Source organism: Scleropages formosus, chromosome 10 (genome assembly GCF_900964775.1).
Source record: "Scleropages formosus chromosome 10, fSclFor1.1, whole genome shotgun sequence".
NCBI classification, from domain to species: domain Eukaryota; kingdom Metazoa; phylum Chordata; class Actinopteri; order Osteoglossiformes; family Osteoglossidae; genus Scleropages; species Scleropages formosus.
The window spans coordinates 10,087,320-10,104,526 of NC_041815.1; the positions used below are offsets into that span (position 1 = coordinate 10,087,320).

The window sequence follows — 17,207 nt, forward strand, 5'->3', positions numbered from 1 at the left end:
GCACAAAACAGCAAAAACAGTGTGCTAGACACTCTTTCATTATGTCTCTGTGCAAGGTCTCTCATACACAAGTATTTGCATGTATATGCTATCGCCAGAACATATGTACATTTATCTATCTTGCCTCCTTGCCCTATGGCTATGACTGTGAATCATGCCGAAGTAATGCAAACACCATCACTTTCCACAGCTCCCAAGTTCTTCCATTACACTTGCTCCTCAACTTAAAAAAAAAAAAAAACAATTGGGACCAGATGTCCGTTCATAAATCCATTTGTTCGTAAATCCAAAGTCCCTTTTGCCACAGCGTCAGAATGAAAGAAAGAAACAGCAGTCCTGTACTCACAGTCACACTCAGATTTGCCCTTTAAAGTTTCAAAGAAAATGACTCTACGAGAGTTTAAATTTAATACTCCTACTTCGACTTGAGGCATTTCTTGGTGTTCAGAAGGACAGAATTTGGATTTCACACACTACCTGACAGCTGAGGAGGACAAAGCATTTACATTTACTCATTTAGCACTTTTCTCCAAAGAGATGTTCAAAGATTACTTTGTAGTATTCAGCTGACACCTCTGTCCAAAGTGACTTAGAATGGCAGATACACTACAGTGAACTCGTTACAGTCAATCACCCATTTGTATATCAGAAGAACTCAGACTACAGCACAATTTCGAACCTCCAGTTTGCTTGAAACATGTCTGGGAGGAAACTTGTACAAAGATAGGGAAAACACGCTAACTCCACAAAACTCAGCAAGGACCAAACCAACATCAAATCACACAGCAGACACTATGAGACAACATGTCAACTTGTTTGATGAGTGTGTATTCATTTGAATCAATTTCATTGATTTCTTTTGTCTTTACTGTTCTGTTTTTATAGTTCAAAGTTCAATGAACACATAAACATGAAGCATTTGTACTTTATGTATATGTTGTTTGTGAGAGTTTAATGATAGCTACAAAAGCTGAACAACTGCAGGTAAACAGCCATACAGTGTTAGAGTAAACAGGGAAGGAGAATTATCTTATGCTGTGTTATCATTAATGTTAGTCAAGTAACTGTGTCCATTTGAATGCTATTTGGTGATAGTTTAGCATATATGGATAATTTTACATCCTAGGGATGCAAAAATTTTTACCATTGAAACTAATGGTAATTATGTTTTTGAGTTATGAGAATTATTACCTTTTCAAGGTGGGGGAAGACTGTAAATGCCAAATACAGCAGTAAATGTAGTTTCCGGCCACTCCGATGTGAAAGCATCTGTATATTCCAGTTTCACTTTCTACGAACATATGTAAAATTTTCCACAGGGAGTGTTCTCAGTAAGCCAGTGTAAACAGTAATAAATAATACATTCATTACTACCTCGTGCATACAGATATTTTGTGTGAGGCAAAATATATTTTATTATATTTTGACAGTGACTATGACAGTTTGTGAATCTGTGATGTGTCCCATTCCCCTGTGCTGTCCTGTCTCACGGTGTCCGTGCGGTAGAGCTGGGCCCTCTTAGAAGAGTCCTCTGTTCCGTCAGCAGTGTTTCACAGCATAGATTTTTCCTCAATGAAACTGCACCATTGTGATACGGGGTGGGCCTTTTCTGTGTAATACATCCTTCTAAGAGACTCAGTCTGCACAACTAGACAAGAAGAAGCTCCTTTCATGGCCACAAAGCACTGATTTATTAAAACAGTTTAATGTGCCAGCCATGAAGGAAGTGTAGGCTCAGTATTACAGCTGAAATACAAGCTTTATATAGAACAAACAGGGTTAGAAAAAGTAGGAGCCTAAAACAACTCCTGCCCCAAATGTGCCCAAGTTTGCTCTCTGTGTCCATCCACATATTTGGCCATGCTTGAATCAACACATACATCTCTCTGGTTCACCTCTACACCTAAAATAGACTGACACCTCCTCTTGTCCCCCTCATACCCTGGCCAGCACAGCCCCTCCCAGCATTCCTCCCATTCTCACTATGCATGCCCACTGGCCCCCTTTCCTCCACCCACAACCTCCCTCTCTGCCCCCTGCTAACCCCTTCTTGGTATTGCACTGTCATCACTCTGCCTCCTAGTCTACATGCCTAACTGGGAGGCCCTGGCAGGGTAGGAAATGCCCACGGAGGAGGTAATGGCTTTCCACCCGAGGGAGGGGGAGAGACAGGAGCAGTGTCAGCTCCATCTTACCCATGCGCTTCTCAGTTCTCCAGCAGCGAGCTACTCCCCCCCAAACTCTAGACTCTTATGACATAACAATGAGGAAGAGTGCAAAGAGAGCACCAAACTAAAATACATACCATATATAAGCATATGTAGACACATACGTACTGATTATATACATGAGCCACCATGCATATACACCGGGTCCTCAACTGACACACACAATTGAGACCAGAAGTCTGTTCATAACTCTACTCAAAGAAACCACACAATGCATATGTCCCTCCAATTATTAATAAGGTAGGTTTTACAAAAAGCTATGATAAATAACACACTCTGTAACACTTCCATCCATCTGTTATCAACAGTCACTTGTCTGGAAATAGGTCCTGTAGGTCTACTATATCCAGGAAACAGCATGAGGCAGGGTGTATCCCAGACATAATTATATTACTTTATAGTGCAACACATTTTTTATAAAACAAAATTAAAAATCAAAACTTGTTTAAAATTCCTGAAAACGAAAATGCATCATCTCCACAACTGCCTGTTCAACGTTGTTGACCAATTCATCACATAAATACGTACAATGTTCATCAGCATTGGGCCCCTTTAAACTTTGTCATCCACACAATTAATAAAAGCTCTATAATAAAGATGTATGATTTACTTATGGGCAAGGTTGCATAAAACTCTTGAGCTACAGTAAATTAAAATACTTAAGACTTTTCAGTCAAATACTTCAACAATCTACGTAGCAAAACATTCCTTAAACGAAAAAAGCTCATTGTTTTACAGTCACCTAACCGCTATTACCCCTGGCCAGCAAAAGCAACTCCACCTGAAATCTCGAAAGCCATTCCACCGGAGCATGGTGCAGCTGCTTGACAGCAGCAGTGGCATGTCACCAAAGGCCTGGGCGGAAGCTGAGTAGCAAAAGCAATGGTCAAAGGACGGTGACTCATGGCTACACATATTTATCCCAGTGCCATCCTCTGAACCGCGTGGAAGCCAGCTACACCGACGCTGCTGGAAGCACCTAAACCGATTATGCACCGGACACGGCCGATTTAGGGCACACATGTACAAAATGGGACTAGTAGACAGCCCTGGATGCCCATGCGAAGAGGAGCAACAAACTGCAGAACATCTGCTGCATTACTGCCCCACGTACACACCCACACCAGTGGATTTGACGAACGTCGATGACACAGATGTTAAACTTTGGCTACATGAAGCCAATTTTACAGCTTAAAGCTTGCACTATGTTGCTAAAGATCTGTCTTTGATCATACGATAAATAAATAAGTAAATAAATAACCTACGTAAAACTGTAAACTCTAGAAGCATGTTAAATGAAAAAGGTCCTTTGCTTTTTTGTGTTTTCATTCTATCCAAGTGTTTTCTGCTGCAAACAGCAACAGGAAGACACAGGAAAGCAGGCAATTTTTTTGCTCTGCAGCAAGCCTTAGAAAACAGAAAGGTGAAGAAATGTTAGTGTCTTTGAACATTCGTAACATGTGGAACCATGGTACATAAGAGCAGAGTCCTCCTTACCCATGATGCTGACATGGGTAGAGGCTTGGGTGTTGCCCAAGGGAAAGGTGGCCACCTTGCAGGTGTAGACTCCTGAGTCAGAAAAGCCCACATCCTGCAGCACCACGGTGACATTCTGTGGGGATGGCGAGTGGAAGGAAAGTCGCTTCCTGTACTCTGGGGAGATGGAGATTCCAAACTCGGGATTGAAGACAGCCAGAGTGATGGTGCCTGTGGACAGGCTACGCTCCCACGAGCTCTGGGTGAGGCTGAGGTTGGCGCCCACCTCCACCAGGCAGCTCAGCGTCATGTTCCTTCCCAGAATAGCATTCACATTGCTGGGGACCAGTACCTGGTTAGCGAGCGCCCCTGTGGGGAAAGAGCAAAGGAGATAGGTGACAGCTGTGAGCCAAAGTCATCAAGAGGAACAGGATTTGTACAGTTTGTCACCATGCCTCACTTGGTTCGAAACTGTGCGCACACACACACACACACACACACACACACACACACAGTCTGAACTGCATCAAAGAAACAGGGGGCACTTGTGATCTCTGAGCCCGCTGACCGGTTCATTTGGTTGTGGGTTAGTAAGGGGTTCGAGGAACGTGTAGGAAAGCTCAACATCTGCCCTCATGCAGAAGATGCTGATCTCCCAGGTCCAAGGCTCTCAGCAGGGGAGGGGAAGGGGACAGAAGCAGCCTGGCACAGGCCACCTCTTGGAGCTCTGTGCTTTAATGAAACACTGCCTGCTTACCGTGGGATGCCCTTGCTGTCCTTTCCACTAATTGGCACCACAACATGCTGAACGAGGAAACACCTCAAAGCACTGGAACACGATCAAAAGACTTGAGCAGTTTGACCATCTTTCCTGCCTGTTTACAAGCTTTCAGTGCATGTCTGGGTCCCCCATGTAGATAATTGTACACAAATTGAACATAAAGTTAACTCCAGCTTGCAACAAAGCTACTCTGCACCTTGGGAGGGAAATACTCATGTGAGGGGTGGCCAGAATGGCATTAACATCACCAGGGAGGAGGGGTTGGAAAGCAAAAGAATCCTTCTTCACAGACATCTTAAGCTGTGTGCGTATGTTCTGATGTATGGGGCAGAGTGATTCATCTGAGGTCAAATGGAAGCTTACAGGCAGTTTATGAGAGAAAGAAGTTTGAACACGAACAACCAAATACTCAGTGACTGGTTCTCCGACAGCTCAGCATTGGCCACATCGAAAAAAGACACTCCTACAGTCTCCAAGCCGTGTCATCTGGCACTCCTCACAACCCATCGTAACCCCCCCAACAGCCCTTGTAACCCGACCTCCCTCGGCTCCCTTCACCCCAGCCCTGGGTGCGTGCGAAGAAAGCACAGTCAAAGCAAGGCAGCGTGGGTGGGGTTTCACTACTTTCTCTGCAATGTTTCCACATGACTTCCAGCTACATATCACCATTCCAGCAAATCACTGACATTACACTAGGAGCAACTCTACGGATCAACACGGTCAAAGGAATTGGACTTGGAAACAAAAAGGCTGAAGGTTCAAGGCCTGGGAGGGGGCTCAGCTGTGTACCACTCTGCAGAGTATTTTAGCTGAACTGCTGCAGCACAAATACTGAGACAAAACATGTAATGTGCATACTGCAGGCAAAGATGCTTTACATAAGTCCATCTGCTAAGCAAAAGGATAATGGAATAAAGACAATCTCTCTCTCTCACACACACACACACACACACACACACACACACACACACACACACACAGGGCTAAAAGGAAATATGGCTTTTCCCTGCAGCAGCTGGCCGGGCATTGGATCAGCAAAGGAAAACACTTCCAATTCATCCATTTTGCTTTGGACCAGTGGCACCTATACCGGGCCAGAACAAGTCACGGCAAGAAAATGGAGAAGGCCAAGTTGTATGAAGTGGAAATAGACTAAATATACATAGGTATAATAGGTGACACTTTAATAAATGCATTACTTTAGGATATGTACTATGTTATGAGTGGAAAGTTTACCGTTTTCTGTTAATTTAGGAGCAGGATCCCAACAGAATCTTAGTGTCGACTGAAGTGTGATATGGACTATAATGTGCACCTCAGAGGTTGACAGTAAGGAGGTAGTTCTGTCCCCCTTACCACAAGAGGGGAGACAGATGGCCACGGTACAGGACACCCAAACCCCAGTGAGAGGATCGACTCCTAAGCCAGACAGCAAGCACTTCACCAGAAGAGAACAGCTGACCAGACACAACGCTTCTACTAAACTCATCTTTTTTTATTTAATGATAAATGGCATAAAATTCTAATATGAGGAGGTTTTAAAATATGACTAGATTCTATGTGACTACCAGTACCCGTAACGCTTCAGTTCTTCGAATGCCCCTTTGTGATAGTCAGTGACCACCGCAGGCAAAGTCCTAAGGGCTCAGCACAACATGTAACTGCATTTTATTTCTGTGTGAACAATTTCACGGAGCACCAAGAGATCAAGGATTGCTTTTTTTCACCCATCAAATGATTTAGAAATTTAGAAGTAATTTAGTTCAACTTTAAGCTCCAGGTACAATTGAGGAAAATCACAGAACGTTGTCTCTGCTTTTAAATGATTAAATGAATGGAAGTGAATTGAAAATATTTATCCTTTACTGACACTGGTTAATTGACATTTTGAAGTTGAATGCCCATTTGCAAAGATGCGGTGTGTGTCCTCACCGAACAAAGAAAAGTTTGTGGATGAAAAGGTACAAAGATACTTATGAGCAAAGGAGTCAAATTAAATAAATACCAGTGAGGAAAGACATCACACACACACACACACACACACACACTTTCAGAACCGCTTGTCCCATACGGGGTTGCGGGGAACCGGAGCCTACCCGGCAACACAGGGCGTAAGGCCGGGGGGGGACACCCAGGACGGGATGCCAGGCTGTCGTAAGGTACCCCAAGCGGGACTCGAACCCCAGACCCACCGGAGAGCAGGACCCAGTCCAACCCACTGCACCACTGCACCCCTGGGAAGACATCAATGGTTATACTAATAAATGACTAAGAAGAGAGAAAGCATGGCAAGAATTAATTCATGAAAAAGCTATGCTTTATTCTCCAAAGCAGCCTCTTACATCACTAATTGTGACAAGCTGCTCTGACAATGTAGTGGTAAATCAGAAGTCTCCACAGCGCCTAGCAACAGACAAACATCCCATGTAGGCCAGCTTGAGGTGCCAAGCCCCTTCCCATATCTTACTGACCAAACTGTGTTCATGATTCCCCCCCCCCCCCCAACCCAAACCCTACAGCTGGGGCACCACTTAAATGCGGAGAAAGAGCGTATGCACTGGTCTCACAGGAGGGCCTTAAGAAAGTTAACTTAAAAGTCTTCAAAAACACACACAGACACACCATACCTCAGGAGAGGAGGAGGAGAATAAACAAATCTGTGGAACGATTTTCATTTACTACTAATCCCCAATATTATATTAATATGAGAAATTCTATGATGTCACAGGTGGCTCATCTTGGGAAATCTGAAATCAATTTTACATGTGACCTGAAATCTGCTTTAGATGTAGAGAATGCATAGGCTTACTTAGCACATTAACTGCAGACCACAATGAACCATGGGACTTCATAGTTGTACATAATGGTGCTTAACCTCATCACTGTTGGATTATCTAAAAAAGTAATAATTTATGTTCCATTACCTGGGTTTCCAAACTCTTGGTCCTATAAGGCTGCTACATTTGCATGTTTTTTCTTATTTAACTAATTTTCATTAACTGAACTAATTTAGCCTCATACTCCAACAGTGAAGCTGACAGGGGTTGAAAGACTGCTGGAAAACCCACACACACTACAATCAGGAGTTGGATTAAGAAGCTCTGACCAACAGTGATACAGGAATGCACACCTCAGGCACAACGTCACTGGGAAGTCTCAAAGTTTGCTGTAGAAGAAAGGAGGTATGATAGGAAATTAAACAAAAAGAGAACTACAGAGACATACACAAACACAGCAGACAAAAAGGGAACACAGCTGAGTCAATGCAACCATAAGGTCATGAGCTCAGAAGAGGCAGAGGGACACCGAGGCACTGACAGTGAGCACAGGGTAAGATTCTTGTTCAAGTCAGCAGTTCTCATTCAAAGGTGAAGGGTCATGAACATGGAACTACTGGCTAACACATGGCACACACACAAACATCCCAAAAGCAGAACAGTTTATTGTACACAGATTTCATTGTACTTGCTTAATCAGGGCTCAAGAACTACACTGGCCATTCAATTTACAAACAAATTCATGACCAGAAGATTTAACTCAAATTGTCTGTAAATCCCACTACTTTGTCATGAGCAATGAAAGTAATAATACAGACATGCCTCAATTTACCCAGAAGCTAGGTTCAGGATAAGGATTAGGACAAGCGGGATAGAAGATGGATGGATAGGTTCTGTAAAAACCTCTGATAATATAACTAAAAATGTGCTCTTACCCTTTCATTTAGTTATTTGATTTATATCAACAAGTCACCCTAAGAAGGGTTGCAGTGTCCAGCGTCTATACTGGAAAATGCAGTATGTAACGTAACGTAGAGCACGGGGCCGGTGCGTTGTGATTTGGGCGGTGGTCGGGGCCGAGTGCCCGGCCGACCCGAACCTCGGGCGCCAACTCTGGTTTTTGGGACTTGGAATGTCACCTCACTGGCGGGGAAGGAGCCTGAGCTGGTGCGGGAAGTTGAGAGATACCGTCTAGATATAGTCGGGCTCACTTCCACTCACAGCTTGGGTTCTGGAACCACTCTACTCGATCGAGGGTGGACTCTCCACTATTCTGGCGTTGCCCAAGGTGAGAGGCGGCGGGCTGGTGTGGGCTTATTAATAGCCCCCCAGTTCAGCCGCCATGTGTTGGAGTCTACCCCGGTGAATGAGAGGGTCATCTCCCTACGCCTTCGGGTCAGGGAACGGTCTCTCACTGTCGTTTGTGCTTATGCGCCTAGCGGCAGTGTAGAGTACCCGGCCTTTTAGAGTCCCTGGGGGGCGTGCTGGAAAGCGCTCCCACTGGGGACTCTGTTGTTCTACTGGGGGACTTTAACGCCCACGTGGGCAGCGACAGTGATACCTGGAGGGGCGTGATTGGGAGGAACGGCCTCCCTGATCTGAACCCGAGTGGTGAGTTGTTATTGGATTTCTGTGCTAGTCGCGGTTTATCCATAACGAACACCATGTTCATGCATAAGGGTGTCCACCAGTGCACTTGGCACCAGGACACCCTAGGTCGGAGGTCGATGATCGACTTTGTAGTCGTTTCTTCTGACCTTCGGCCATATGTCTTGGACACTCGGGTGAAGAGAGGGGCTGAGCTGTCAACTGATCACCACCTGGTGGTGAGTTGGATTCGATGGCGGGGGAAAAAGCTGGACAGACCTGGCAGGCCCAAACGCATAGTGAGGGTCTGTTGGGAACGTTTGGCGGAGGCCCCTGTCAGAGAGGTCTTCAACTCCCACCTCCGACAGAGTTTCAACCAGGTCCCGAGGGAGGTGGGGGACATTGAGTCTGAATGGACTATGTTCCGCTCCTCCATTGTCGGTGCGGCTGTTCGGAGCTGCGGCCATAAGGTCTCCGGTGCCTGTCGCGGCGGCAATCCCCGAACACGGTGGTGGACACCGGAAGTAAGGGATGCCGTCAAGCTGAAGAAGGAGTTCTATCGGGCCTGGCTGGCTCATGGGACTCCTGAAGCAGCTGACAGGTACCGACGGGCCAAACGGAGCGCGGCTCTGGCAGTCGCCGCGGCAAAAACTCGGGCTTGGGAGGAGTTCGGTGAGGCCATGGAGGAAGACATTCGGTCGGCCTCAAAGAGATTCTGGCAAACCGTCCGGCGACTCAGAGGGGGGAAGCGGTGTTCCACGAACACTGTTTACAGTGGAAGTGGTGCGCTGCTGACCTCAGCTGAGGATGTTCTCGGGCGGTGGAAGGAGTACTTTGAGGATCTCCTCAATCCCTCCGACACACCTTCCGTAGAGGAAGCTGAGGCTGGGGACTCGGGGAGGGACTCGTCCATTACCCTGGCTGAAGTTGCTGAGGTAGTCAAAAAACTCCTCGGTGGCAAGGCTTCGGGAGTGGATGAGATCCGCCCCGAGTTTCTCAAGTCTCTGGATGTTGTGGGGCTGTCTTGGCTGACACGCCTCTGCAGCATCGCGTGGAGTTCGGGAACGGTGCCTCTGGACTGGCAGACCGGGGTGGTGGTCCCTCTTTTTAAGAAGGGGGACCGGAGATTGTGTTCCAACTATAGGGGGATCACACTCCTTAGCCTCCCTGGGAAAGTCTATGCCAGGGTACTGGAAAGGAGAATCCGACCGATAGTCGAACCTCGGATTCAGGAGGAGCAATGCGGTTTTCGCCCTGGCCGTGGAACACTGGACCAGCTCTATACCCTCACTAGGGTGTTGGAGGGTTCGTGGGAGTTTGCCCAACCAGTCCATATGTGTTTTGTGGACCTGGAGAAGGCATTCGACCGTGTCCCTCGTGGCATCCTGTGGGGGGTGCTTCGGGATTATGGGGTTCGGGGCTCGTTGCTACGGGCTGTTCGTTCCCTGTATGACCGGAGCAGGAGCTTGGTTCGCATTGCCGGCAGTAAGTCAGACCTGTTCCCGGTGCATGTTGGACTCCGCCAGGGCTGCCCTTTGTCACCGATTCTGTTCATTATCCTTATGGACAGAATTTCTAGGCGCAGTCAGGGAACGGAGGGTGTCTGTTTTGGTGGCCGCAGGATCTCGTCTCTGCTGTTTGCGGACGATGTGGTCCTGTTGGCGTCATCAAGTCAAGACTTGCAGCGTGCACTGGAGAGGTTTGCAGCCGAGTGCGAAGCGGCGGGGATGAGAATCAGCACCTCCAAATCCGAGGCCATGGTTCTCAGTCGGAAAAAGGTGGATTGCTCCCTCCGGGTTAGGGGGGAGTTGCTCCCTCAAGTGGAGGAGTTTAAGTATCTCGGGGTCTTGTTCACGAGTGAGGGAAAAATGGAGCGGCAGGTCGACAGACGGATCGGTGCGGCGTCTGCAGTAATGCGGTCATTGTACCGGTCTGTTGTGGTGAAGAGGGAGCTGAGTCGTAAGGCGAAGCTCTCAATTTACCGGTCGATCTACGTTCCTACCCTCACCTATGGTCATGAACTCTGGATCATGACCGAAAGAATGAGATCGCGGATACAAGCGGCAGAAATGAGTTTCCTCCGCAGAGTGGCTGGGCGCACCCTTAGGGATAGGGTGAGGAGCGCAGTCACCCGGGAGGAGCTCGGAGTAGAGCCGCTGCTCCTCCGCATCGAGAGGAGCCAGTTGAGGTGGCTCGGGCATCTGTTCCGGATGCCTCCCGGACGCCTCCCTGGGGAGGTGCTCCGGGCTTGTCCCACTGGGAGGAGGCCTCGGGGCAGACCCAGGACACGTTGGAGAGACTATGTCTCCCGGCTGGCCTGGGAACGCCTTGGGGTTCCCCCAGAGGAACTGGAGGAGGTGTGCGGGGAGAGGGAGGTCTGGAGTACTCTGCTCGGACTGCTGCCCCCGCGACCCGGCCCCGGATAAAAGCGGAGGAAGATGGATGGATGGATGGACGTAGGGCACATGCTGGAGGATTTATTACCTTTTATTAAACTGAAAGGGGGAGAAAAAAAAAAAAAAAAAAAAAAAAAAGTCTCCCTTAAAGTTACTGCAAATAAAAATACATTGCCTTTACAACCACCTGCTGACGCATCATATAAGCATGTGCAATATTTGTCAGCATCTAGCCACTCTCATGTTATATTATGTTGTTTTTATTGATATTACAATCAATAAAAGCATTAGACATACCTTGATTTATTTGCTGTACGTACACAAAGAAAACAGAATAGCGAAGAAAATGTTGAACAAAAAAAAAAAAAGGTTGTACTTCTGAAAATTAATGACTCAAATGTTCGTAACATAAAGACCCACTGCATCTCTTTTTGGACAAAATGACTTAAGTTTCTGAATCAGCAGAGTTACAGGAATATAAAACATCGCTTCAGAACCAGACATCCCACACAGACACACAAAACCCAACACCAACCTTCACACTGCCAGAACAAAGATATGTGGCAAGCTCACAGTCAAGCACTGCACAGGAAAACAGGATCTGTGTACCACACTACACTCAGATATACTTATATGCCAACACATAAATTGGTCTGAAAGCACATTTTTCTTCTCATTATAAACACAACATAACATAATAACGGTCAAACAGCAGCATACTCTGTAAAGGTGTCACACAGAAGACCAGAAAAACTGTTAATCATCACTAACAGCTGCTGATTTACATAATATGGTTTGACCACGCAGAACAGTTTAGGTGGAAGTTACCACTTTACACCCATCTAGTTTTGTTTTTATACAGCAGAGTATAAAGTATGGCCATCAAACTAGCAGGATCAGTAGAATCTCCATCTAAACTAATCACTCTAATCCTACCTCCAGCTGTAGTACTCTTGAGCAAGGTACATACCCTAAAATTGCTCCAGCAAAAATGACCAAACTGTATAAATGAGTAAATAAAAGCTGGGAAACTTTAACATTTAGCAAAGCTGATGCTTTTCTCCAAAGCAACTTACAAAGAAATTGATGCTTTATATAACTGGGTAATTTTCAATGGAACAATTCAGAGTACTTTCCTCCAGAGTAGTACTGCAAGACATGGGACTTAAACCTGAGTCCTTTAGGTACAAGGCAGCAGTTATAATCTGTGTGAGTGACACAGAGAGAGTGTGTTCCACTGATGTATGGATGAGTACAGCTTTGTAAGTAGTGTATCTTGCAGTGTAAGTCACCTTGGTGAATAAGGTGTGCGGGCTGGTAACACTACATAGTATCCATTGTAAGTTGCTTTGGAGAAAAGCGTCTGCTAAATAAATAAATCTAAAATCTAAATAACCACTGCACCACCTACTGACCATACAGACAAAAAGCTTATACACAAGAGAGGTCACCATCACTGTGTTCACAGTGACCTTTCCATCATACATAAAACACTATGCTACCGTTGAATAACAAAGGAGGAAGCCACACCTTCTCTCAGCTTTTTAGTAACAATAGCAATTGCTCCTTTTGAGTTGATAAGGTTAAACTAGTCCACAAAGTGGAAAACACATTAAGAGTGAGGGAGAGGCAATATAGAGCAGGAAGGTAATAAGATGACATGTGGAGATGTTACTGTGAAATGTGAGAAGACTCTTGAACCTTCTTTCTTCTTGGAGGAAGAAGACAGTAGAAGGAATCATTCTCAGCAGGAAACCCAGAGGTCCTGAGCTGGACTCAGGGCCACCTGTCTAGAGGGACCCTAGTAAATCTGGTTCATGGCAGCTGTCCTGGGCATAGCTCAGTAGGAGGCTTATGTTGGACCAATGTTTCACACTAAGATGAAGTTGTGCGATGATCAGTGCCTGGCGTTAAGGCCACCCAACATTTTACTACTAGCAGATTTCCAGGAAAGTGCGACAGTGTGGAGAAGATGAAGAGCCCCTCTCCCCTTCAAACCTGGCAGGACAGCCAAGTCCTGAGGAGCAGGAACAGAGAAGGAAGCACTGCAACATGCCACGTGTTGCCCCAAATACATGTAGTGATGTAAAAAAGAAAGCAGGAAAGATATAGTTGCTCAGCATTTTTCTGATTGCATTGTCATGAACTTTAACATTTAATACGTTAATCGAGACCTGTAAATCCCTAGATGTAGCTCCTGGGTGCCCTGCAAATTCTCTGACTGTTACATGGTCCTACCATGGTGAACTTGCTTGGATGCCCACTCCTGGGAAGACTGGCAGCTGGTGAAGACCAGATGATTGCTATTTATGCCATGTTATGTGAAGCCATTGAACTAAAAGAGGATGTACTTTCTTTTTAAATTACTGGACATACAAAATACCTATACTCGTCAGTAAATACACACACACACACACACACACACACACACACACACACACAATTTCTGAACCGCTTGTCCCATACAGTGTCGCGGGGAACTGGAGCCTACCCGGCAACACAGGGCGTAAGGCCGGAGGGGGAGGGGACACACCCAGGACGGGACGCCAGTCCGTCGCAAGGCACCCCAAGCGGGACTCGAACCCCAGACCCACTGGAGAGCAGGACCCGGTCCAACCCACTGCGCCACTGCACCCCTCCAGTAAATACAAACAGGCTCAAATGCATATAGACCCTGTGAAGCGTACTCGCTTCAGGATTTACATTTATTCATTTAGCAGACGCTTTTGTCCAAAGCGACGTACATCTCAGCAAAAGTACAATTTATGCATTATATTAAGAGAGACATAGCTGCAGACATGTGACTCAAGTAAACCTAGTTTGTTACCTACCACTTGCTGCACCGAAGTTCATCGTTCAAGTAGGTGAATAAAACATTGGATAGACAAATCCTGATACCCTCCTACCAATTTTTTTTTTATTATTATAAGATAGACAAGCTGGAGAGATCTTGGGTGAAATGGGTTGGAAAAGATGAGTTTTCAGACCCTTCTTGAATGTAGACAGAGTTTCCGCAGTTCTGAGTGAGAGGGGACGGTCATTCCACCACAACGGAGCAAGAACAGATTCAAAGGTACACACCCCATATTCATTCACACACATTTATGTACTTGCCTGATAAGCAAAGAACAGTTCCTGCAACTGGACACCCTTGCTAATTTTAGGGGAATGTCAGAAAGGAGCCCATTTGTCTTGTTCAAATCGGTAGCTCTGCTGATCTGAGCAAATGTACATCCTCATACTGCTCTGAAGGAGTCACACATGAACAGATGGACCATGTGTCATCTTTCCATACAAACGAATACCAGAAATATGAAAAGACTCCCAATTACTGTGTGCTGATTCTCTGATTTTACCATGGTACAGCTCTACACCTGCCATGACCTTTCTGTCTTCCCTCTTACATAACTACAGATTCCAAGACACGATCATCTGGGTGGGAGCAAGGAACTCTGTGCTCCCTACAAGAAGCCACAAGGTACAAGAAGAGGAAAGAGAAAATGGTGCAAATATAAACATCATTAATGAAAAATATCATTCTGGGTAATGATGCTATTCACAAAAGTACTGGTGTTGGATTGCAAAGAGAAAAAGAATTTGCTGGTTTTAAATTATCACCATCCTGGTTCAAGTTCCAAGATCGCGTGCGTGTGTGTAAGAGTGTTTTAGTGTGTTTGCACTGAAATGTGTAGAAGACAAATGTTAAATCATTACAGTCAATGCATGTTCCTCTTCTTCAGGTTTCAGAGCACCATGATCCCTGAACATTCCACCCCCTCAACCCCTCATCCACCATCAACAAACTACTGAAGGTCAGAGCCACAAAACCCACTAGGGTTCCCAAAAGAACCCCCTAAAGACAAACAGCCAACAGCTATCCCATGCTCTCACCCAGGTTTGGGAGAACCTTTAGCAGGAGTCCAGTGTGAACCATCAGTCCTGTGAGGTGATGAAGATGCCAGAGAGATATTGGTGAGTCTGACTCAGTGCTCCCCACTGGCCATTTAAAATCTGTTGGCTTGCAGCTCATTTCACTGTTAAACAAAGCTGCTGACTACCAGGAATTGAAGTAGAAGCCCTGTTTGTGCTGCTGGCCAAACAGCAGTCCAGCCTGTTTAACTCCTGGCAGAAGCTGTGCAGGTACATTGCAAATTAAAAAAAAAAAAAAACTTTAATTTTAGCCGTAACACAGAACTACCTGAAGTCCAATAAAACTGCAAAAGGTTAAACCTCAATGCGTGGAGGGAACAAAACACACCAACAGCATTCAGGTTCACATTAACCTGCCACATTTCTCCTGGTATTGTTCCTTGCTGGGCATTCCAGCTGGTTAATTCACAACAGCAGTGGACCTTGCCGATGGGTTTATGGGTGATTTCCGACCCTTCTACAGCTCTATTCTCTGACATGCCCCGTCACCCTAGGAACAGCCATCTGGGGAGCAATGTAAATGGCTCAAGCAGTCAGGATGGGTGGTGACCCCCACAGCGGCAAACTATACAGGCACATTCAGCCTGCCAGGCAAAGGCAATCTGAACAATCCCAGGGCATTTGTCTATATAATAACTTTAAAAGCAATTACAACCCCACTTAGTCATTCATGCCTGTATGTACCCTTCCTGGCTTTAGTGGCGTGACAGATTCTAGATCCACAGGCGTGTTTTTCCTAAAAAAGATACTGGATATTTACAGCATTTGGATTTATTTAGATCACAGGGAACACAATTCTGCAAATGAGAATGACACAGGTGCTGCTGCCGGATTTGAGGGACAGAAGTGATCAATTGGAGTCCGCATAACACAACTGGGCTCCACATAAACAAAGGAAGCAGACGAGAAGCCTTTAAACTGGATACAGGCACAGGGGCAGGTTACTGCAGTCCAGAAGCTGGATGTGAGGATGGAGTAAACCCTGGGCATGACAACCTGCTAGCTTGCTAAGATAACACACAGAGCTCAGTAAGGGGTTGAAACATAAAAATGTCAGAAAAGACTGCCTGATGAAGAGAAAAGAAAGAGCACAGTTACACATTCGTCCATATTTGACCTCACAAACCAGCAATGGCTCTGTGGGACAGGTTACTTTCAGATACTGTCTGCTCCGAACCCTACAGCGGGGAGCAGCACTTAAATGCTGAGGAACAGAATGCATGCACTGGACTCACAAGAGGGCCTTTTATAAAGTTAACTTAAAAATCTTCAAAATACCAACATCATCTTTGAAAAGCATAATGCCGTTGAGCTTTCTTGTACTCACTAGCTAAGATCTCCCGAAATGACAGGGCACGCAGGGTTTAAAGTTCAATCTGTGGTTTGGTCTGGTTCTATTCCTCACACCCATAAATAAGAGGCACAAATGAATAACACACTGAAAAACAAAATTTCTTCTGCTCGTTGAGCTCTGACAGCCATGAAATTCACAAGCCATTACGCCGTAATGACATTAGCAGATGACAGGAGCATCAGGCTGCTACTCCCCCCCCCCATCCCCCTTTTGGATCAACCCATGAATGCAGTTTTTGCTTCCAATCAATCTCACTGCAGCTACACAGCCACACATTTAAAATCACATCCAATGGACTGCATTTGAACTCCAGTCAGCACGAGTAGCCAGCAAAACACAAAAAAGGAAAAACCTGATTGTTTCCAACAGGCTTAGTTCAGCTGGCTTCTTTCACGTTTGTCTTCACTGAGCTTCAATTTATACTACGCGAAACTGAGCTCTCATCTATCCATTACCAGAAACTGCTTATCCAATTATGGTTTCACTGATCCTGATTCTATCCCAGGAAGTGCGGCGCAGAAAGCAGGGCAGACATCAAGCAAGAAACCAGTCCACGACAGGGAAAGCATGTACACACGCACACAACAAGTCTTCAGACTGCTGCAAAAAGCTGGACCAGAAATGACCCACACCAACACAGGGGGAACATTACAACAGAGCCGAGATTGGATTTAAACC

The 17,207-nt window shown here is 45.8% G+C and overlaps 1 protein-coding gene across 2 annotated transcripts in view; it reads right to left on the reverse strand.

Moving 5' to 3' along the window:
- nectin3a (nectin cell adhesion molecule 3a) overlaps positions 1–17,207 on the reverse strand; it is a 45,698-nt gene that overhangs the window by 13,752 nt on the left and 14,739 nt on the right. For both annotated transcript variants that reach the window (XM_018758829.2, XM_018758830.2), the window contains exon 2: positions 3,726–4,073. In XM_018758829.2, coding sequence (XP_018614345.2) covers positions 3,726–4,073 — 348 coding nt within the window. The remainder of the gene's footprint in view (positions 1–3,725; positions 4,074–17,207) is intronic.